The 23974-nt window shown below is 41.3% G+C and overlaps 2 protein-coding genes across 2 annotated transcripts; both read left to right on the forward strand.

Moving 5' to 3' along the window:
- Nucleotides 1-551: 551 nt before the first annotated feature.
- Nucleotides 552-3794, forward strand: s1pr5b (sphingosine-1-phosphate receptor 5b). Its single transcript, XM_034594430.1, has 2 exons — nt 552-685; nt 2079-3794. The coding sequence occupies exon 2, from the start codon at nt 2351-2353 to the stop codon at nt 3578-3580; it is 1230 nt and encodes a 409-aa protein (XP_034450321.1). The 5' UTR covers nt 552-685; nt 2079-2350; the 3' UTR covers nt 3581-3794.
- A 4469-nt stretch (nt 3795-8263) lies between these two features.
- keap1b (kelch-like ECH-associated protein 1b) lies at nt 8264-21449 on the forward strand. Its single transcript, XM_034594318.1, has 7 exons — nt 8264-8416; nt 12572-13707; nt 13954-14199; nt 15850-16526; nt 18081-18286; nt 18458-18634; nt 19279-21449. The coding sequence occupies exons 2-7, from the start codon at nt 13402-13404 to the stop codon at nt 19554-19556; spliced, it is 1890 nt and encodes a 629-aa protein (XP_034450209.1). The 5' UTR covers nt 8264-8416; nt 12572-13401; the 3' UTR covers nt 19557-21449.
- Nucleotides 21450-23974: the final 2525 nt, after the last annotated feature.

Here is a 23974-nt window from a genome sequence, read left to right on the forward strand (position 1 = left end):
AATACCCCGACTTCTGCAGTGAAAGCAACGTGTGCCACTGGTGAAGAAACATTTAAAATGGAAGAAATTCAACTAGAATGATGTAGTTGACTGTTGCATTAGGGAAGAGGCAGTACCCGGTTTTACTTCTAGTCATTGCAGTACTTTTACGATTACTTGACTTCCCTTTTGTATTTTTATCCATTTGTCTATTCTATTTATAATTAACTACAGGCTAACACCACTGCTGTTAACAGAGGTGTTAGCCTGTAGTTCAGTAACATAATGCGCCCAGCTACAACTGCTGTGGCTGAGGAATCAGAGCCACTGATCACACTGATGAGCATCACCGACATCTTAACGGGATGATCGCTCCTGTTCCTCCTACAGATTTTAAAAATGAGAAATGTTTTTGCTGTATCTGTTTTTGCATAAAGGTCTGCTAGAGAGAGAGAGAGAGAGAGAGAGAGAGAGAGAGAGAGAGAGAGAGAGAGAGAGATGGGGAGAGAGAGGGGGAGAGAGTGAGAGAGAGAGAGCGAGTTTGCATAGACCAACCCCCTTAAGCTGTTGCATGTTTCAACTAAGGTCTCCCTTCACTCCCTCTGCCTTAGTTTGGACTGTAAGTCACTCGGGGTTCGTGTTTGGATTCTTCTCACTGAAAAGCAAAGGAAGTGCAGGAAAGGGGCAATGCTGCAACAATTTCAAGGTAATTTCATCATGTCTAATGTAATATATTATTAGATAATGTTATTATTGGCTGTATTTGAGTCAGATGTTTGTTTGTTTTTTCATGCGGTGTAATTTGTGTCGTGTTTATACATGACAGAATGTCAGGAGGACAATAACAATTTGCTTTAGAGATTTATGATGATTTATGTTTAAATTAATCTGTTGCTTTATGAAATAATTTACACCAAAGGAAAGGAAAGGATGCTAAAACTTTTTCACAAAATTTGAAAGGAGATTTTCCTACAAAAACATATGCATGAGGCCAAATTTACTGACATGACATATATTGTTTATGTTCTTTTAAATTTTCTAAATTTAAGTCAATATTTTCAAAAGAAAAATCTTGTCTTTATTCTGATGCATGCAATTATGACTGGATCACATCCCATCAAGAATAATTTGACATTGAAACACTTATTCATGATCTCCATTCATATTCATGATCTCCAGTGTGTTATACTTCTTCAACACTCTGCATTCTTGTTTGTGCCAACACGGACCAGTTACATCCATTTCCCAAATTCTTTTGCAACAGACTGAATAGGTTAAAGTCTCCGGACCATTTGTTAAATGTTAACATATGACTCAAGAAGCAGGAAAAAACATTCCCTTATGCGACAGAGACTCAGAGGAATGCAACCCTAATCAACCTGATTGTTTTCAACATAAAAGCTACAATAATTCAACCGCAACCTTTCAGTGTATTTATGATCATGGTTTGCAAATGCCATAAACTTAAGACGTGCTGTTTCTGTCCTAAATTGTGTGTGGTGTGGGACATTTCAAATGCACCTCATCTATACTGTGAAAGTCGAATGGAGGGAAAAGCCTCTGCATGTGTGCCAAATTAATTGCATGCGTTACGATTGGTTATTGCACTGACTGACATACACTTTAAACACAACTGTCCGTTTGGCTGTTACGACACTATGCTCTGCAAACACAAATGGCCATAATCCGTGGGTCTCATCTGTTTTAGAGGACGACATATGGTCATGCCTGTAGTTTGAGTTTCATATCATCACAAGTATCACATACTCGCATTCAAGCTGTTTAGCCAAAGTCAAGATTAATTTCCGCTCAAAGGCGTGTGACATCTGAATATAAATATATACACTCAGCCCATTGAGCAACAATAACCTTTACTGTATATGTCAGGAGACGTATTCATTTTCAGTAATCACATCACCAGTCGATGCTTTGCTGTGCAGTGAAACTGTGATTCATGAATTTTGACCCATTGGCTAAATGGCTTGAGTGTAATGTAACTTAGTCTTGTTAAAATGCATGAATGTTCACTTATTTTAACTCAAGTCTGTGATGTTTTCAAGTTGCTCTGTAATGAATTGGATTTTCGTGTGTCTTTGCAGAGTCTGGACCCTCTGACCAGGACTAACAGAGCTCAACAGCACTGTCCTCTGGCAAAAAGGAGAACATCTAGTGATCTTGGTGGATTACTCTATATCACCTTGATGTAACACCTCCATCTGTTGAAAGGGGTGAAGCATTTTCTTTCTGTATCTTTTTTTGTTTTGTTTTCTCTGGACTAATTCTTCACAGCCCCTGCTGCCAATAGCATGTTAATAAAAATGACTTCATAGCCACTGACTGCAGGCGGAATAGAAGAAAAGCAACATAAAGCATGGAGGCTTTGAGTGCTGCTAATGCAGCGACTTCGCCCTCGACATCCACATTCCCCACATCCCCCGCTCCATCCTCTCCTGGCTACCTGCAGTTCTTCTGGGAGTACCAGGACATCTCTGTAATTGTGGAACATTACAACTACACTGGCAAGCTGCAGAAAGACCGCTACCGGGAGGGGCTCAAACCTGAGGGCATCGCGTTCCTGGTGGTGTGTCTCCTCATTGTCTTGGAGAATGCCGTGGTTCTCATCGCCATTTGGAGGAACAAGAAGTTCCACCTGCCGATGTATTACCTGCTGGGTAACCTGACTCTATCCGATCTTTTGGCTGGGATTACCTACATGGCCAACATTATTATGTCCGGACGTAATACTTTGAAACTAACACCATTACTATGGTTTGTCCGGGAAGGAGGGGTGTTCATCACTCTGGCTGCCTCCATCATTAGTCTCCTGGCCATTGCAATTGAACGCCATGTTACTATGGTGACAATGAGGCCATACCATGGAGCCAAGCGGGGACGAATGTTGGCATTGATTGGTGCAAGTTGGGCCCTCGCAGGCTTTTTGGGGGTCCTACCAATTCTGGGATGGAACTGCATGCACAGACTGGACCAGTGTTCTACAGTGCTGCCACTTTACGCTAAGAGCTACATCCTCTGCTGCGTATCTGTGTTCAGTGCAGTGCTCCTGGCCATTGTGGTCCTTTATGCCAGAGTATTCCGCATTGTCCGTACCAACACACAGCGCCAGCGGCTGGGCATGTCAGCCAGCATACGGAAAGGCTTGGCAAGGAAGTCACAGAAGTACATTGCCCTCCTCAAGACAGTCACCATTGTGCTGGGCGTCTTCATCGCCTGTTGGCTTCCCCTCTTTCTCCTCCTCCTTCTGGACTTTTTCTGTCCAACTCACAGTTGCCGCCTGCTCTACAAGGCTGACTACTTCCTGGGAGTAGCCATGGTCAACTCGCTCCTCAACCCCATCATCTACACGCTAACCAGCAAGGACATGAGGCGAGCCATTTTGAGACTGCTCTGTCGGCCGTGTCTGATGACCAGAGATGGCCAAGTGAAGAAGATCGGGATGCCGTTCCTGGAGTGCAGCTTCAGTAAGACTGAGGTGGCCTCCCAGAAGTTAGAGGGGGGACAAGAGACGACCATGTCCTCTGGGAATGTCATCACCTCCCCATCTCCGATTAAAGCTCTTTACCCCAAACTCTTCAAATCATAAGGACATAGACTGAAGGGTTGAGTCCATAAATGTGTGAATAGGTTTCCCACTAAAAAGAGGACATGTAGCACTTGTCTGTTCCCTAGAGGAAGCAGTTCTTGTTCTTCTCAATTTTGGAGTAGACCAGAAACAGATGTGATGGAGGCATGAGTGGTGCAGTTACCACATTCACATTCTTCATTGTGAACTGATCAGAGAACAGAAGGCCATGAAGATGCAAATGTGAACAAGCAAGCAAACGTTTTATGAGTTTAATGCAAGTGATGGATCTCCTTAACTAATTTGCACTGAAATATCACAATTAATGGAGCAGCAGACTTGGATAAAAAAAAGTTCTGTAGTTTGTATGGAAACATTTCTGTAAATGCATGACCGAAAAAGTATGAACATTTTCATCAAGACCTTCTGGGTCAGTGGTGAACGAGTGGGACTGCCTCTGCTTTTATTTCCACATCAAAGTGCCTCAAATTCATCACAGACTCTGTGGTGTGCTAAACTGCCGCACCTCTACATGTCAGGAAAGCCAAGTAAAGATTGTCAGATTACAGGAAAGACAGAGAGCGATACTCTCACAAAGACGGCTCGGTAGAAAGAATGTTGTGGGAGGGAGCGGGGCACAAAATTAAAATCCCCCACTGTGGTGGTTAACCTCTGCTGGGGTTGATTTTTGAAACGTCAGTGTGTCAGGAAAAATTTCTACAGCAGATAGAACAACTAAAGGTCATCATAGCCTGTAGTGTGATTGACTGACAGATATATCAGTTACATTACATTACACACTTGGAGTTGAAGTTACAGAATTTTTCTTTTCATGAAATGACTTTGACATCAGTCTTTTTTATACAGATGTTTTTTTCTTAGTCTTTCCAGACCTTACCTGATGAATGATCAGTGTGCTTTTTTTGTACAGTAATTCATGTAGTGAAGTTTTTGTATTGCTGAAATGTTTTTATATCATCTATGTTGTAAATTATATCTATTTTGTAACAAGAAGGCCCAAACTTTAGCTTTCTTTTCATTAAAGAAATAAAAATGTTTTCTTAAAATATTCCAAAGAGTTTTTGCTTTATTTTCTTTGTGTGTGCATACTGAAACTGTGTAAGTGTTTATTTGTTTATGTGTATCTGAGATTGTGTGAATGTTAAGAAGCACCACAGGAAGTCAGCCTCCTTGTCTCACATCTGGTAATGACATTAGCCTACATACAGCGTTCTTCAACAAGCTCTGCATGTCTGAGGACGACTCCAGTGCCACACAATGCACCTTTTGTTCAGACATTTGTTTGTTTCCTTATTCTGTAAACTTCGCACAGTCTGACCTGTTGTTCATAACTGTATTGAAAGGGAGAAAGTTCATTTGAAGCTGGCTTCAATGGGATCAATCAGTTCCCAGAAAGGCCAAACAGTCCCCTTAAGTTGAATCAAGCCGAACCAAATTTCACACACTCATAGATATCCATCCGCTGAATGTGTCTGATTTTTTTCATCAAGATCTATTAGTAATTCCCTGGGAAACTGTGGAAAAGGTTGAAAAAGGCCCTAGCTTACAGGTTGAAGAAAGTGAAAAAAGAATCCTGAGTTAAATGGCTTCTGACCCCCCACATCCGTCCACTAAGTTTCATGGAAATCCATTCAGTTGGTTTTGTGGAAAACTGAACTTAACCTCCTTGGTGGAAGTAACTAAATAATTAGAAACTCCCCAGACTCTACACATAAGCATGCTGTGACTACTGAAAATTATTTAGAGCTTTTACAAAAACTAAACGCGCAGTAACCTACTTAGGGACATGGACTAACGTTTCACACCTCTGCAAACAATCTTGATTGTTTGCAAAGATACCTGAAAAGACAGCTTCATGCAGCACAAAGTCAAGTGGTGCCAATCAGGCAGCTGAGCAAACTATATAGTTGTTTCATTTTTGATTCAACCCTCAGTGACCCAAAGACATATGCACCTCCAATAACTGGTACCACATGGCAGTGGGACACCTTGAATATGGCATGTTTGAGTGCAGGTGCTCCTCCAGATGTTGGCTGCACTATTCCTGCTGACAGAGGTCAGCGACAGGGGAATCCCCCCCCCCCCCCCCCAGCTTCCTTCCTGTTGCAGCAACCTTGCAACAACCCAGACAGGTAGAAGTCATAAGTCACCAAGGACTACCCCACCCACGGGTTTCATTCTGCACTGATCCTCGCTGTGCCAGAGCTTCGGCTTGTGTAGTTAAACAGAGAAATGGTATAGTATATAAAAGTAAATCACTAAACTGACTCTAGAGGTTTGTATGAGTGTTTTAACCCACCAGAGACATGACAAGCAAACATGTCCATGTGTTGCCCCAAGGCCAACCCCACCTATTCCTCTACCTAGTCATCATTCAGCTGGTGAATCAGAAGTGAAGGTTGATTCACGGCTTGTCATATCATGTCATACTTTTAATGACCTTATCATACATTTCATTTAGCCTAAGGGAGTGGAGATGTTATCACAGCATTAATTATTTGATGAAGTCAGCTGTGAATCCTGGCTATAGAGAGTCAAAACGGAAATATTTCAGTTAATGGCAGATCACTTCAAAAAGATTTAAAACTCATATGATGACAAGTTAACTGTTTTTGATTGTGGGTCTTCTGCTTCTTCTTCTTTGTTTTTGAAGGCGATTGGTAGCCAGCGCATGAGGTGCATTATCGCCACCCTCTGCTCCAGTGTGGACCAGACATTAGATCCTAGGATCCTTTTCAGTCTGCTTCACAAACTCAAAGAAGATTCTTAGGTTCTGTCCACTTATCAGGTTCATTGAAGCTTCAACGAACCTGATAAGTGCTTTACTCCTGAACCCCAGTCCTCCTCGGCTCTTCCCTCACATTTGCTCCCTCTTGATTATATTTAGTACAATCAATGACAACATGAGTCACAGACTCCTCGACCTGACACTGCTCACATACTCCGCAGTTGGAAGCTTTCCTTCTGAGTGTGCTGTTTAAATTGGAATGGCCGAGGCTTATTCTATTGCAAGTTACTACTTCTTTTCTTGGCCTACCAATATTTCCTATTGTTAAATTAACTTTTGTCAAAATATACAGGTTTGGTTTGTTCCACTTCTGTTGTCACTCTTGTATTGTTTGTTTAAACTATTCATTTGACCTCTGATTTGTTTGATGGACCTTGTAAATCTATTCTTTCTCTATGTAATGCTTGTTTTGCTAATCTGTCCATCCAATTGACATGTCTTGTTGAACGAGTCTGGAATATACTTTGAACAGGAGATCTTGACGACTGGAGTTGAGCCACCTCAGACTCTTAAGAACTGAAATTAAATCCTTCTCTCCTGGCTGGAAGTGAAAAAGCAGACCCAGTTATCTGGTGTTATTTTGACCCATTTGTATACACTTGAACGTATTGAGGGTAGGATTCACTGTCATGGACTGAAAATGCTGTTAACACGTCCACCCCGTCTCTCTCTACCTTCTTGAGCTCCAGCAGACCAAAGTGGGTCTTTGGTGCCACCCTGTGGCAGAATAAGGGATACAGAAAGCTATAAGCAAATTAAGTTTTTTGCTATAGAAAAAACCATGATGGTGTGTCAGCATCTGTCCAGAGCCCAGAGCAGCTCAGGTTTCTTTCAGGCTGCTTTTTACTGAAGGAGCCATTCACAGATGTGGGTGTTTTGAGACAGGAAGCTTGACGAGCAAGGTGTGCTGCAAATGAGGAAGTAATTGTAGTTGCAGGGTAATTATAGGTCATTATAGCCTTGTCTCCTGAGCACCACTATGTTTGTATTTAACACCATTATACAAGAGTATTTCTGGTAATTTCCTGTTGAGATTTCAAAATGTGTTGCTTAAAAGTGTAATTAATGTTCGGGGCAGACCCAGGGGGGTGGCAGAGGGGCACCGGCCTCAGCAAAATCTGATTAGCCCCTGAAGTGCACCCTATCATATCCATAGTCTTAAAAATAAAAACTTGTGACTAACAATAGTTACGATAAATATGACAATTTGTTAAGATTTTTTTTAAGTACATAATGTGCTTGAATAAACAACAATAAAATATATGTAATTATGTGACTTTGCTCAAAGCTATAGAGTAAACAAGGAATGACTTAAATGGCACCTTACTGAATCAGGGATCATGCAATGACATATGACATAATTGGCCCCTATGCATAAATTGTGGTCCCCTAATGACCCCCAATTTAGACAAATCCTAGATCCGCCACTTCCACACAGCATACGGATATGGGCCACTTCAGGCCATGATCCGACACTTCCACAAAATGGGTGTAAGCCTGAAGTGGTCCACTTTAAAAAAAGTAAATGTGGCCCAAATATGACAGAACAAACATGGGACTTGTTTTGCAAACATGCAGTGCTTTCGGCAAGGTTTATTCTCGATGGGCCGAACGAGTTTTGGCTATGTGGGTTGAATGTGTCCTTGTGCAGCCCGAGATCGACCTCAACACTCCAACACATATTTCCCAACAAGTCGCAAAGTGCAGCGGACACATTTTACAAGTTTCTCCTGTCGCTGTGTGTTTGTTTAACAACAGATTTGATTGACGATAAATGGACAGTGTGTTGCAGCCTGTCAGTGACCGGCCTTGTTTTTCCTTCATTTTTGAGCGCCCCTCCGCAATAAAAGCCCCCTCCCCGTGGACGTTGAGTCACCGCCGATACTCCCGCAGCCTGCGCGCGGAGGCGGACTCTTATTGTGAAAGGGACGAGAGGCCGTCACAATGCTTAGTCATGGTGAGTTACAGCTTGTCCCCCCCCCCTCCCTCCTCTGAGGCGCACAGCTCGACAGTCGGCAGGCGGTAATGGAGGATTCGAGGCAGACTGCGTGAGTTTCTTTTAATTACAGGTTTAATTAACCAGAGATGATTGTGATGAAGGGGGTTTCAAAGCGCAACGGGGCCCGGCTAATAGCTGGAAAGTGCCCGCAGAGCGCTCTGTTAGCATGTGCTCGGAGCTGCTCTCCACGCTACTGTCTGTTATCGGGAGCCTGTTTCGCTGTCAGCTCAATTTCCCGAAGCGTCCAACTCACTATTTTGTTTTGTTTGTCGTGGCTACGTCACGTCCCTCTGTTCGTCTCGAAGCGAACAGAGGGACTGAGCCCGCTCGGCTTCACCTGTGTCCCCCGTCATTCTCTGTTCGTGCCCAAGAGGCAGCGGATTATTTTGGATGAAAACAAGCGGCGGCAGCAGAAATGGTCAGTCAGAGAAACGCTGCTGCTGCTGCTTTGTGCGTGTGTGTGTGTATGTATGTATATGTGTGTGTGATCGCTCTTCGTGTTGGGCAGATGGCGCGGAAATCTCATTCCAGCTGGGTTTATATAAAGACTCGCTTGCCCCCCCCCCCGGGTCATGTTTTGGTACATCCAGTTCCACTGTTCGCTCGGTGAAGAGTTCAGGATGACTCACCGACGAGGGAGACACTTCGCCAGCAAAGCCCCAGAAAGCACGCGCAGCACTCCTCGTCCTCGTTTGACTCACCGCCGCTCAAACGTCTGAGCCTGTAACTCTCACTCAAGGGATCAGCCCCGAAGTTCCAGTCTCTCGGTTCCATTGTGCAATCCCTGCTGAATGGCATCCAAGGACCGCAGGCCCTGCACGGTGGTTCCCAAACTGAGGTGCAGGGTGCACCGAGGGGGCCTCAGTGGAGCTGCAGGGAGTCATTGTTCTGAGGAATAGTTGGATGAAAAGTTTGATCTCATAGGATCAGTGGTGGAGCTCTGACTTTTCTAAATCGGGTGTCATTAAAGGGATAGTCACTCAAAAATTCAAATTCACACACTATCTACTCACCACTATGCCGATGGAGGGGTGGGTGAAGTGTTTGAGTCCACAAAACACTTTTGGAGTTTCAGGGGGAAACAGTGTTTCAGCCACATCTCAGTAACTGCAGCGATTTGCGAGATCTCGCGAGTATCGAGAATTGTGTCCGGACTTTTTGCGGAGGTTCCCTTTCACACATAAACAACGCAGCAGGATATTCTTCACTCGGATACGTTCACAACAAACCAGAAATCTCCAGCGTGTTCAGGCGAGGGATGGCACATGTTATGTCCTGCCTCTGGCTGCTGTACCACCCATCACACGAATCCTACGCAGGATCTGTCGCTGAGCGGAGAACGTCCCGCTGCGTTAGTCATGTGTGAAAGGAGACCTCTAAGAAAGTTTGGACACAATTCTCAACTCTTGTCTGAGAACGGCTCAACAGTCCCGGTGGCTACATTACACATTTATAAACTCCACATGAACCAGGTCAGAACATTAACACAACATTACTAAAATAACGTGACCCACACTGCATCCATCCACCAAGTTTTGAGGAAATCCGTCCTGTAGTTTTTGCATAATCGTGCAAGCAGACAAACAAATCAAACAAAAAATGAGCTCCTTAGCTGTTATTAATCAATTGATTATCAATTTTATGGAATAAATATTTATGTCATGTTTTGAGCAAAAATGCCAAATATCCTAGCTTCTCTCTGTCCCATATAATTCTTTCTTAAAATCACTTAACAGGATTGTAAACTGACTGTTTAGACTGTTGGTCGGACAAAGTTGGAGATTCTCTTTCGACTTTTGGAAATTGTGATGGGACTTTTTTTTCGGTTGCTATAAGAAGTAATCAGCAGATAAATCGAGTGTGAATATTATTGTTGGATGCAGCTATGATCCTTTTGATTCCCCAGAGCTTGGTATGATGCTCCGAAACCAAACAAAATGATTTAAACAATAAATCTGTTTAACTATAGGGAAATAACTGGATAAACGAATGAGCTAATCGTTTTGATCTACATAAACTATATTCCTCAACAAATATCTTACTCTGTGGTGAAACTAGGACTATTTAACTTAGCATTAGAAAGAAAATACTTGCTGTTTATTTTAATAGCATGAGATATCAGAGGCAGGTACAGACTCTGGCAGCCTGTATGTCAGTGAGCAGTTTCTCTCAGCCTCTGAGAGCAGGCGAGTTGAGCAATATGTTCTCCTGTGAAACTATTTTACCAAGAAACACAGAGGCAGGAAAGCACAGCAGTAAATCTTAATCGCAGTGTGTTTCATATTACAGCAGTATTACTGACTGAGTTCATGAGGAGATCCATAATGACGTATGTCATCTTTTTATTAAAATTAAAAAGCTTGGACATAACAAATATTTTGTTTCCTCGTCATAACTGAACTAAACAATACGCAGTAATCTACTGGGAAGCAGCGCAGGCCGTACACTGTGGCCTGTGCACTGCATCCTCTTATCACCTAATCAGGTTAACCTTTACTTTGTACACAACTTATCTTGTATAACTCTGAACACTCACAGTTGCATTGTCTCTGAGTAACTCTGACTCTTCCTGATTAGACAGCAGACAATCAGTTACTGTAACAGGCAGGTCATATACTGAAAAGAAGTGAATGTACAGAGAGGTTTTCATTTGGCTGTATCCCTTTGTTATTTTAATGGAGTGCAACAGTGTGAGTCTTCTCCTTGGACCTGGGCCCACAAATTCCCAAAAGAAGTATTCTTGTCCAAAGGTTTTCTGAATTGCAATGTCCTGCTTGGTTCATCATCTGCTGTTTAAAAGAGTTCTTAGAGCAAACACAGGCCTGGGCAATAAAACAATCACAGCAATCGTGATGTAAGTTTCATCAATATATATCGATTTGCTTTTTCATTTTGTTAGCACAATGAGGAGGTATAATACACAACCTCAGTTTTTTTTTCTCAGCTCATTAAGAGGAGTTTAAAACCATCATCTTCACTCAGGAGCAAAAATCTGTCATTAAAATTAAGATAAATAATAATGTGACATTTATCATGATTATTATCTATCTACGGGTATATATCTTTTCTTGATATAGTTTTTGGCCATATCGTTAAGCCCTAAGTAAACATGATGTTTGCTGTTCGAATTGTTGCAAGCTTGTGTTGACACGCTGGCCTTCATCTGCTGTTTGTCAGTATTGGGGCTGTTGCACAAACTGTTGCACAAACATCCCCCATGTGAACCAGTCACAGGACATGCCCGGCCCGCTAATTCAAATCTAATTTCAGTCACTCCATCATTCTTGGAAACCGTCATTACTCCCTCCTTTTTACTCACATACACACTTTAATTTAGACCCACATTTATCAATTAGTCTCTATAGTTTTGCAATGCTTTTCAATTGTTTTGGGGTTTAGATGTAGAATTGAAAAAGTTTTGAAAGCTTTATTTCACACGTTGTGGAAAATGAGGTTGAATCATCTAATCAGAAGTCTATGAACAGAGATGAAGGGAAGAGACTTTTAATTTGTATATTTGTGAGAATGAGTGAAAGTTGCAAATGCATCATGACAAGGAGGAAACCTTGACCCCAGTGAAGTGCACCAGAGAGAATAGCCCATGAGTGGGAAAGATGATAAATAGAACACGTGTTGATAAACTTTTTCTGTGTAAGTTGATTGAGCAAGACAAGTGCTGTTGCATAAGATGTTTTTTTTAATAACTCGTATGATAAATATACATACATGCATGGAACAATATCCCAAGTTAATTGGTTGGGAGTTAGATTTAAAACTTTTTACAACCATTTAATTTTCTTCATTAAAGTTCATTTACCATGTTGTAACATCTCTGTCTGAGTTATCTAGCTCAATGTGCTGAGAAAAAAAAAGGGATTTTTTTGTTTGCTGTATGGACTCGCAGATGAGGACATGGTCTTTACTAGCACCAGAGAGTGCAACTACCAAGCAGAATAGAAAAGCATCATCCATCACGTCACAACTGACTGTGTTTCAAACACATGCACGCACACAAAACTGTATCGTACGGGTGCCACAGCAATAAATCCAGTAATTGCTCAGGCATTTTTTTAGCACGTGGGGCGTAGATGTTGTACTGTGCAGCCCTCTATATGAAAAGCAGTTTTAAACGACCTATTTAAGTGTATAATCGATGTATAAAGCTACTGCCTCACTGTATGTCTCTCTCCCTCTTTCCTCTCAGTTGACAGCTGAGCCACTGGCTTCCAAGTAAACACAGCAGTGCAAACGAATTCCTGAGCCTGGAAACTTCAAGGAAGACGTCTCTGAAGAAAGCCACCAAACATTCCCCTCTTTCCACTGCGAGCGCTGATATAATAGTTACCTCTTTAAAATGAAGATGTAAATCAGCCTTCATATTTTTTCTAAAGAGTAATCAATATGCAGGATAGACTCGCCCCAGTGGTGAATCTCACACATTAATTCACATTCATCTTCAGATATGTAAATTTTTTTACTTGGCGGATATCTGAGCAATTAAACAGAAAAATAGGCGACTAAAACCCCCCAAAATATGTTTCACTAAGATACACATACTGAATATAGACTGGTTTTATTGTGAGGGCTGATTGGCAAGTTTCTGTCCCCATCCCCATGAGCTTAAAGGAAATCACTAAAAGAGATTCCTTTCATTCTTCTTCTACTTGTTCAGTTATCACTGTCACAAAAATATTCAGTGCCGCCAGTAACGTCAGACAAAACCCAGCGGAATTTTGAACTCAGACGTTATGGTGATGTTGGGACAACAACGTGTTACAGTGCACTCAGCCTTGACTGGCAGCTCACATAGGAGACTAGTTATGCCATAATGAGGACTATGGCTGAACAGATCAACTGAACCCTCATGTCTAAATCAATCTGATTTAAAGGTGAACTCTTCCACACAGAAAAAATCAGGCGAACCCAGGAGAGCCTTTCTTTTAATTTACCCATGCCTGCGTGTGGTGCAAGGATGCCCCATAACTGTGTCTGCTGTTCCTGAGAGAGACCGAGGAGGAGGAGAAAGGGTAGGAAATGACAGAGTGCCTGACAGAATGCAAAGCGCTGGTGACTCCGTCCACGCGCAACGGCCACCGCGTCTTCAGCTACACGCTAGAGAGCCACACGGCGGCCGCCTTCGCCATCATGAACGAGCTGCGTCTGGAGCGACAGCTGTGCGACGTCACGCTGCGTGTGCGCTACAAAGATCTGGAGGCCGTTGACTTCGAGGCTCACAAGGTGGTGCTGTCCTCATCGTCTCCGGTCTTCAGGGCCATGTTCACCAACGGCCTGAAGGAGTGCGGTATGGAGTTGGTACCAATAGAAGGGATTCACCCAAGGGTGAGTACACTTAATTTGACTTAATTTGATTTGTCATACTATTTCAGTCACCACCACCCTGTAGATGGACACATACAGGAGACACCTTATGTCAATCTGTGTGTTGTTTCCTGGCAGAATTGAATATAAAGCATCCGAACCTTGTTTTCACTTTGCTCTCCTTCTAACTTTCTCTTTGATCCTCATTTCCTTCTACCTTTCCTTTGCCGTCACCTTTCCCCCCAAATGCCCTCTTCACCCACTCAGGTTATGGACAGACTGATAGAGTTTGCCTACACAGCCAGCATCTCTGTGGGAGAGAAGTGTGTGATCCACGTGATGAACGGAGCCGTCATGTACCAGATCGACAGCGTGGTCAAGGCCTGTTGCGACTTCTTGGTCCAGCAGCTCGACCCCAGCAACGCCATCGGCATCGCCAGCTTTGCTGAACAGATTGGCTGCACAGAGCTTTACCAGAAGGCCAGAGAGTACATCTACATGAACTTCAGCCAGGTGATGATCATTATTTGTAACGAAAGCTCTACTGGTTTGTATTTAATCATAACCTTTGCCAAGAAGGTTATGTTTTCAACTATATCAGTATATCTGCTGTGTTAGATCTGTTTTTGACCACATTAAGAAAGAAAAAAAACAGTTTTACTTAATCTGAGGACAATGACTAAAGCTCAAAAGCTACAGTAGCAGCTTTAGTATTGTCATGTAATCTAGAAGTGATAAATGAATCAATCATATGTTTAGGACTAGAACAGTGACACATTACAGATGTATCTGCTCAACTCATAACTGAAAAACGAAATTCACTATTTATAGCCATATTTGTACTGGGGGACTTTACTATGTAAAGTGTTGCATGATATAAGCAGATCCTGTTTCACTTGTTCCATTGCGTTTTTGGCTGGCTTTTTTTTTCTCACACCTCAGACGTGCTCACGGTTGTCATGAATGCAAGCTTTGAGTCAGGAGTGGCATGTGGGTTTACATGTGGTCTGACAAAACTTGATTGCATATATGCAGCAGAAAGAAACAAAACAGCATTTGAAATTGATTTCTGACAAACAGCGACAGGTTATGAAGATCACGTGTCAGAGATGTGTTTTGAAAACTATTTGTGTTTCTCATAGTGTGGTGCATACACTTCCCTCTAAAGATTTGGTTTGAAATGTGCTGTGACTGTTAAAGCGGGAAGTCAGATTTCCCTCGGTATGTAGTTTGTGTGCTAGTCTAAATAAGTAGATGTTTGACCAATGTCACACAACGGATTTGTTAAAACTGGTTTCCGTCAATGTTTACTTACAGTTATGCTTGATTTGTGCTGTGTCACATTTAAGTACACAAGATGTGAAAATGATAATGAAGACAAGAAAATGTTTAATTCCTGTTGATTGAGGCACATATTATCTAATGGCCACATCATCTTCCATTGAGCTCAAAAACAGCATCGAAGGGGATGACAGAGTCTTGTCCTGGCCCGTACAAACAGTTTGCTGTTTGCATAGACATCAAGTGTTTTACACAGAGCAGTAAAATGTAGCATTTCATCACATTTTCTGCTCAGTCATAGTGATTCAACAGACAGTGAGAGGGTAGTGGAAGAATACATAGGATCTTAAATTCACTAAATCCAGATTGTTATCTGGATGCACACCACATTGCAAACACTCATAAATATTAGTCTCCTTAACAGATTATTCTTTTTCTATAGAAATCCTTGTATTGTTCTCTGAGTAATTAACAAAAATATTGCAAAACGCCCTGTCGCACAATGTTAAAGTACTAATCCGCATCTGACCCAAAATTGAATGGGTTCTTCCCTGACCCATATTGCATCTTTCCACCGAGTTTCTTGGTAATCCATCCAGTAGTTTTTTGTGTAATCTTGCTAACTGTCAGACAGACAGACAGACGCAGATGAAAACATAACCTCCACAGAAGAGGTAATAATGGTTAGATTAAGTTCTAATTAATATAATCTGTAGTTGCATTAGTCTCTTTTCCCCAACATAGCTGTTTAAATTCCTTTTTTATAATCCAACACCAGATATGACTAACAGACACTTCTTTGTGTTTGAGGAATGATCGCAGCTCAGCACTTGTGTTGTAAAAACACTGATTAAAGGCTTTTATTCCTGCTCCTGCCTCCAGGTGGCGACCCAGGAGGAGTTCTTCAATTTGTCTCACTGTCAGCTGGTCACCCTCATCAGCCGTGATGAGCTGAACGTGCGCTGCGAGTCTGAAGTCTTCCAGGCATGTGTAGCCTGGGTGCGCTACGACCGGGAGAACCGGCGACCATATGTCCAGGCCTTACTCCAGGCTGTCCGCTGCCATTCCCTCACCCCCAACTTCCTGCAGGCCCAGCTCCAGTCTCTGGATTGGGACCCCCAGTGTAAAGACTACCTGGCCCAGATCTTCCAGGACCTCACCCTCCACAAGCCCACCAAAGTAATTTCTTGCAGAACTCCCAAGGTGCCGCAGCTCATCTACACAGCTGGAGGCTATTTCCGTCAGTCTCTCAGCTACCTGGAGGCCTACAATCCCTGTACAGGAAGCTGGCTGAGGCTCGCTGACCTGCAGGTGCCCCGAAGTGGCCTGGCCGCCTGTGTGATCAGTGGGCTTTTCTACGCTGTGGGTGGAAGAAACAACGCACCTGATGGCAACATGGACTCAAATGCATTGGACTGCTACAATCCCATGAACAACTGCTGGCTGCCATGTGCACCGATGAGCGTGCCGAGGAACCGAATCGGAGTTGGTGTCATCGATGGCATGATATATGCAGTTGGTGGATCACATGGGTGCATTCATCATAATAGTGTTGAAAGGTAAGAGCGTTTCATGAGAAAGGCTGACATTATTTTCTACTGATATCTTAACCGAAAGAGAAAGCATTGGAAAGTCCAATGCTGCCTTCATCCTACTGTAATTCCACAACCTACATCTACTTTCAATTTGCCACGGGTGTGGTTTTATTTGTGAAGGGTTATTTTTAAGCCCATTGATTTAACTTCTTAAAATCTGTCCCTTTCCCCATGCCCCTGCTCAAAAGCTAAATGCCCAAAAGTAGTAGAATATATATCTCTGCAACTGAAATCAACACTTTTAAGATTTCTGAAGAGGTGTAAGCATCAGCATAGATGTTACTGGGTTAGAGTACATGAGGATGGAATGCAACATAAATGCAAGAATCATGTCCTCCTAAAGAAAAATTTCATTTTTTTCTGAGTGAATATCCCCTATAATATCACGCAGTTGTAGCCCAAAACCTATTGCAGGAGATGGAGCAGATAATATGCTAATCGCAGGGTTGGTTAAGACAAGAAAAGCTTGATGTAGATGCAGTGCATTTACCTATGGTCAGGTCAGTTAACTTCCTGGAAAGAAATGGTTTTCTTTCCCTTCCTGTAATCTATTTTAGTTCACACTGAGCTTCAGTGAAGAAGTTTCTTTCCACTACAAAAATATTAGTAAGTTGTGTCATGTTTCCTCTTACACTCAAGGAAAAACTCAACCTATTTCAGTCATACTTACTGTATTTGAAATAAAACCTTGAGTTACTCATTCACCCTTCACACGGATTATACAGTTTATAATTCACAACTGTAAAATATCATTTTTGTGAGTGAGCCAGCAACAACATTAGTCTTGATAAAGAATATCAGGCTGGATGCCCATCAACAGGTCCCACCAAAAAGCACCCAGTATATTTTCCCTGCTGCGTTTGCATGACACAAACCCCGACAGAGCCCTCTGGCATGATTCTTAACCAGTCAGGTTTTCTATAAAACTGTGAATAAAGTAAATGATCATGGTTGAAAATTTACCCAGACTCTATTTTTAGTCTTCAGATGATGCAGACAGCAGTGACAAATATAAATAATTAACCAGGTAAACCACAAAGACTGACTGTAAAAAAGGAACGTGTCCAACCTGTCTGATTGCCCATGACGTGACTCAGTGACGCACAGTCTCTGAAAACTGACACAAATGACAGAAAAACAAGAATGTAAACCCTTGAAAAATGGAAAACTAGGACACTCATAGTGCACACCTCCACCTAGGCCCAACAGTCCCTGTATATTTAAATTCACTAGATCCAGACTTTTTTGATCTGCACCAGATTGCACACACTCATAAATTTCAAGTTTACTAAATATGCCTGATTTCATTATGGTCCATTAATTATTCTCTGAGAAATCAATGAAAATGTTGAAAAGCACCCTATCCCGCGATGATCCAGATCCTCACCAACATTTTATGAATTCTCTCCTGACCATGTCACATCCTTCCACCAGTGTTGTGATTAGCTTAATCATGCTAACAGAGAAACGCGGATGAAAACATAACCTCCTTTATAAACTGCTATTTTTTCTCTGCAGGTATGATCCAGAAAGGGACCAGTGGCAGCTGGTAGCCCCCATGTTGACGAGGCGTATCGGTGTGGGTGTAGCCGTCATCAACCGGCTACTTTACGCTGTGGGGGGGTTCGACGGGATCAGCCGGCTCAGCTCCTGTGAGTGCTACAACCCAGAGCTGGACGAGTGGAAAACCATGGCTGCCATGAACACTGTGCGCTCTGGGGCTGGTAAGTAAGAAATTGAAATCCACTCTCTGATTAAAATCTGAAAGTAAAAGCTAAACGTCTAAACAATCTAACTGATACTTAAAATCACATGGGGTATCATTAAGAAGTTTTGCTTATACTCATGTCTAGGTAAACTTATCTAATGTGAATATACTAACCTTAATTTTCTAGGTGTCTGTTCAATGGGGAATCAAATTTCTGTGATGGGCGGCTACGATGGCACCAACCAGCTTAACACAGTGGAGCAATATGATGTGGAAACAGACACATGGAGCTTTGCTGCCTCCATGAGGCACCGGCGAAGTGCTCTGGGAGTCACCGCTTTACATGGACACATCTATGTTATGGGTAAGTAGTAGAGAGTCAAAGCACCACACTAAATTCATGAATACATTTCACTGTAGTTATTGTATAGTTTTGCTGCCAACTCTTTTTTCATCGACAGTCAAAGCCACTGATACAACTGATCATTTTCATTTCATAAATACACTACATTTGAGTTTGCAGCTTGCGACACACAACATGGCAATGCTAGCTGCCTATGCAATGCCAAACAGAAGTACACAGGAAATAAACTCTGCAGCCAGAACACAACCAGGTTGCCCAGCTGCCTTTGTCTCCTCTCCCCAGGCTCATTTTGACATTTGATGTCAGTCAGAACCAGTGCTGGTGCTTGAATATTTACTAATGCTTGATTAGATTGGCTGGTGCCTGCGCTGCTGCCTGAAAAGTTGAGCTTTTCTCCACTTCTACTGCATGCAGTGCAAAAAAGTGAAGCAACAGAACCACAATGAGGTTTGGCAATGTATGACATCACTCCATTCAAAGTGAATGAGCAGTGTTACCAAAGAAGCCACGGTCCTAGAAGATGCACACATGAAGCAGTCATTATTAATGAAATTTGTCTATATCTGTGTTTGAGAGTGAACGTGTAGATGGTCTGAGAAGAATTATATTGAGCAAATATAAACATTTCAATGTTGTGTTTGCAGGAGGTTACGACGGCAACACTTTCCTGGACAGCGTGGAGTGTTACGACCCAGAGAATGACACGTGGTCGGAGGTGACGCACATGACGTCAGGGCGGAGTGGTGTGGGCGTGGCCATTACCATGGAGCCATGCCAGAAAGAAGTGCCGTCATGTCTGGGGTCTGAGAGGGAGAACGGTGCTGCTTCACCTACCTATCAGTCAGCCAACTCCAGTTTTGGTGTTCACCACAGTCAGCGGCACAACGGGCCGTTCGGCAAAGGCACTGAAGCTCATCGCTAGGTCCTGTCACACATGCACATTTACAAACAAGCACCCTGAAACCTAACACTGTCTTCCCGAATCAAAATAAGGTTTCTCACAACTGATTAGAGACAGAGGTGAGCTGAAACTTCTGAATGCTACCTCACTGGTTGTAGATATCACACTTGACAACTTTTCAAAGTACAATGTTGATAAGGTGACAAAAAAAGAATGTCTGTTGAGTATCTCCGTTGGACCGTCGGAACCATGTCCGACTCCTGGTTTTTCAGACAAGTTTCCAAGATGTGACGTTTGATTCATTTGTTTGTGGTCAATTGTGTTTTCGCCAAATCTGACTTGGACCTCAGTCAGTATGCGTGTTAGTATTTAGCTTTTGTAGACCTCAGTCGGACCATCATCTCCCAGGTTTGAGCCACGGGAGGAAAGGGCTGCAGACTACAAAGGGCAGTTAATTGGCTCATGAAGTCATCAGGGGAAAGGTTGGTAATGTTTAATCAGAGGGGAGGAAAGAAATTTAAATGATCCCATTAGGTAATATATAAGCATTTGTCCGTCAGTGTGGGCAGTAGAGTTCAAAGTGCCATTACAATTCCTGTGGGCAATACTGTCATCAGTATTTTGTCTAAAGGTGCTTGTGTTGGAAAGGCACAGACAGTCACTGTGTGGTTTGTCGACATAAACAGTCACAAAATTGCACTTATACCAGACACAAGGCCTCATGCAAGAGCTTTTTTGATATTTTAGTTTACTTCAAGTTTTATCAAACTCTTCACTGCACAACTTTTCATAATTATTTAATTTAAACCTGATTCATGCCACCTCTTCATGAGGAGGAACAGATTTGTGAGGAAACTTCTTCTGCCTTTCCGAAGCGATTAGTAATCGCTGCAAAATATGGCAGTAAAATCTGGGTTTTTCTGGGAAACGGTGAAAATGATGAAAAACGCCCCATCTTGCAATGTTAAAGAGTGAAATTCCTGAATCGGCCCCAAAATGTTTGTGTATTCTTGCTTACATACAAACACATAACTTCCTGTACCTGTACATGCCATTTAAGAACACATCCAATTGATAATATTAGTGGTTCTTGCATGAGGCCTCAAATTTAAGTGTCCGGACAGGAGAAGCAGCACTTTACAGTAACTGCATAGGAACCAACATGCCCTCTGATTAAAAGCCACTGGTAGGTTTGTAAAATGTGAAAATATTTTGGGGAAAAATGTTAGAAAAATATTGAGGGAATTATCTTTGTTTGGTGTAATTGGTTTGTGGCGTGCCAAGAAACTGACTGTGTTTAGGGGAAACAAAATATTGTAGCATCGAAAAAACTTGGATTAAATAATCTAACTGAATGTGTTTTCTAAAAACACATATTACCGACAGACTTGTTACCTGTCTCTACAGTCGACCCTTTGGTTTTCACATCCACCAGACCTCAGAAACAGAAGTGACCATGTTGGTGCATTAGTGTTCAATTATTGTATGCTAATGACAACAACTTACTTAAAGAAGTGTATTTGTAACAGCAATTTAAGCTGCAAAGGTTTTTAAGTGATATTTTGTACATTGATACTCTTAAGAAGTCTTGTACAGAATTTGAGTTCACTTTTTTTATTTATTTGTTCCGATTCTTTGGGTTTTCTCATTCCTCTAAACTGACATCAGCTTTGTATTGAATCGGACCCCGGTGTTGTGTTTTTTAAACAACTAGCATGCATTGTAACTGAGTAGGAATGCCTGTCAATGCTAATTTTGAATGTTTGTAAAAAAAAATTGCTTCACTTTAAAAGGGATTTTGTTTCCTGTTGGTCAGTAGTTGGAATGGAAATTAGAATATTTAAGGTCTGCTTTGTACATTTCTTTTCCAGCAAAATGTCCTGTACATTGTAAAGTAAAATATGTTTATTGCAATGACGTAGTCCTGTAATCATTTGTTGGTTCTGATCTGTAAATGTCTCTTGTTTTGACATTTAGTCTCTAATTGGAATATTAGTTTTAATGTAAAACGTCAGTCTGATTTAGATCAGAATTTATGCAGCAGTCACCAATAGAGGGAGCTAAAGTTCTAACTACTGAAGAAAACCTTGAATTAGATATTTTGACAAACAGGTCAATGGTACACATTTAAGTTTCACTGCCGATGTCAATGAGCCATTGTAACTGGGCCATTTTGGCATGGCAGTATGGCTACAATTATTATAAATCATGATAAATGTCACATTAGAATTTCTGTTCAGTTCAGACTAATTTCTGCTCCAGACTTGAAGGTTGTGGTTTTAAACTCTTCTTTATGCGCAGAGAATGACACAGACGTGACAAACAGAAAGATACCTCACATATCTAAGTTAAACCACAGGTGTAGAGTGGGTCGTCCACTAACCAAAAGGTTGTTGGTTCGATCCCCTCAGTCAATAATCCAAAGTGTCCTTGGGCAAGATATGGAACCCCAAATTACCACTATGCCAGCAGTGTGGAAATGGTGTGTGTGGTAGAAGAAGCGCAGTATATAGCCGTGCTGTGTGAATGGGTTGTACTATGAATCGCTTTGAGTATAGTCGACAAGACCAGAAAAGCACCATCTAAACAGTCCATTTATTATACATCCTCACTGTGTTTGCACAAAGTCTAATCAATACATCAATATACAGTGTATTGCACTTTTGTCATATTGATATTGAGGAAAATCATATTGCAATAATTATAGATTTTGTTTTAGCCCTATGTGCCATTAATCGACCACCCAAGATGGCAGCCATCACACCTCATTTCCTCACTGTACCTGACAGGTGCATGAGACAGACCATTATTAAATCATCCAAGAGGAAAACTTCCCCGATTATGTGGATTTACAAGAGCATCAAGACCTAATCCTGCCAAACGGAGAAAAGGCCACAGCAGACCGCAACAAAGGAAACCTCCGTGAGCTGCAGTCTTAGCTGTGTCCTTCAGGGGAAATAAGGTTTAGTCATTTTGAATGACTTTTTTAAATGCATGCTTTGCACTGAATTACAACTACTTTTATAAAGCTACATCCTTATTTCACCAGACAACAAACACATTATTTAACAACAGAAATACATGACCCCCAAAGATTAGACCATCAACAGGCACACTAATACAGCACAGTATGACCTTTGTGATTTAGTATGCGATTAAGTAAAAAAATAAAAAAAATACTTATGATTTTACTTCGGGACTGTTCTTCTGTTTATTTCTAAGAACAATTCAATTCAAAATACTTTAAAATTGAAATATAAAAATACCAATAAATTATATATATAATAAATAAAAACACATTTTATTTTCTCACGTTTAAATATTTTAATAATAAAAAAAGTTAAATATTGTTTCGTTTTTAGTTATTTATATTTAGGGAACAATTAGATTCAAAATACTTTAAAATCTAAATAGACAAAATACCAATATATTATAAATATAAATATATTATATTTAAATTATTAAAACAACTCATCCCCCAATAGGGATAATTCGAGGGGAGCAGGACAGCAAAGCAAAGTGCAAAGACAATTCATCCACATAAAAGACAAGACTAAATACTAACAAGCTAAATCCCAACCAAACTAAGAGAAATACAAAAAATGTTATGTTAGAAAATGAGAGGGATTAGAAAGGGATGAGGTTCAAGTGCAACAGGCTGAAAGTTGCATTTCGTAATTACATGTGATTTTATTATGATCGTTTTATCTGTGCTCTATTGCTGTGTGGGCTTCAAATTGCTTTTAAATTGTTTGACTTTTTATTGTTTCCTATTGTTTGCCTTAAATTTTTTATTTTTAACTTGTAAAGCACCATGTAACTATATTTTGAAAGGTGCTCTACATTATTATTATTATTATTACTTAGCTTCAACATAATCGATTTTTCTTTTTGTTTCTAATCGTTGGTAAAGTTAGCTCTCACGGCCTGTCAGCAACACAGGGCTTTATTTTGAAGGGGGATGTGCTGTGTTGTTTAGAGTAGAGTGCAGTTCCAATCCTGATCCGGACACCTGAGGATCTTCTCTGGGCTCAGGTGAGTTGAATTTACCTGCTTAAAGCAGAAAAAACACAATATGTGTGTTTCCTGTTCTGTCTGTGCTGAAACCTGAGAGATAAACTCCAAACCATTATCAAGATATATACAGAAATTAATGAACTATAGAACATGTGACTTTTATTTCACATGTATGAAGTCCAGTGTGTTTCCTGGTGTGATGTTAAACAGTTTCTCTGAACCACAAAGAATTGTATTTTTTTTAACTACATAACTTTGTATCTATCAGGGAAAAAATACCCTAAAATTATGTCAGCATTTCCTGAATGGAAGTTCTTCTCAGTTTCAGTCAGTCAGACGTTGTCAAACTAGTTTATTCACTTTGAACCCACACTGAGCACAGGAGCAGGCTGCTCATGTATTTGAGGCCATAGATTCCTGAA

Source organism: Hippoglossus hippoglossus, chromosome 1 (genome assembly GCF_009819705.1).
Source record: "Hippoglossus hippoglossus isolate fHipHip1 chromosome 1, fHipHip1.pri, whole genome shotgun sequence".
Classification (NCBI taxonomy): domain Eukaryota; kingdom Metazoa; phylum Chordata; class Actinopteri; order Pleuronectiformes; family Pleuronectidae; genus Hippoglossus; species Hippoglossus hippoglossus.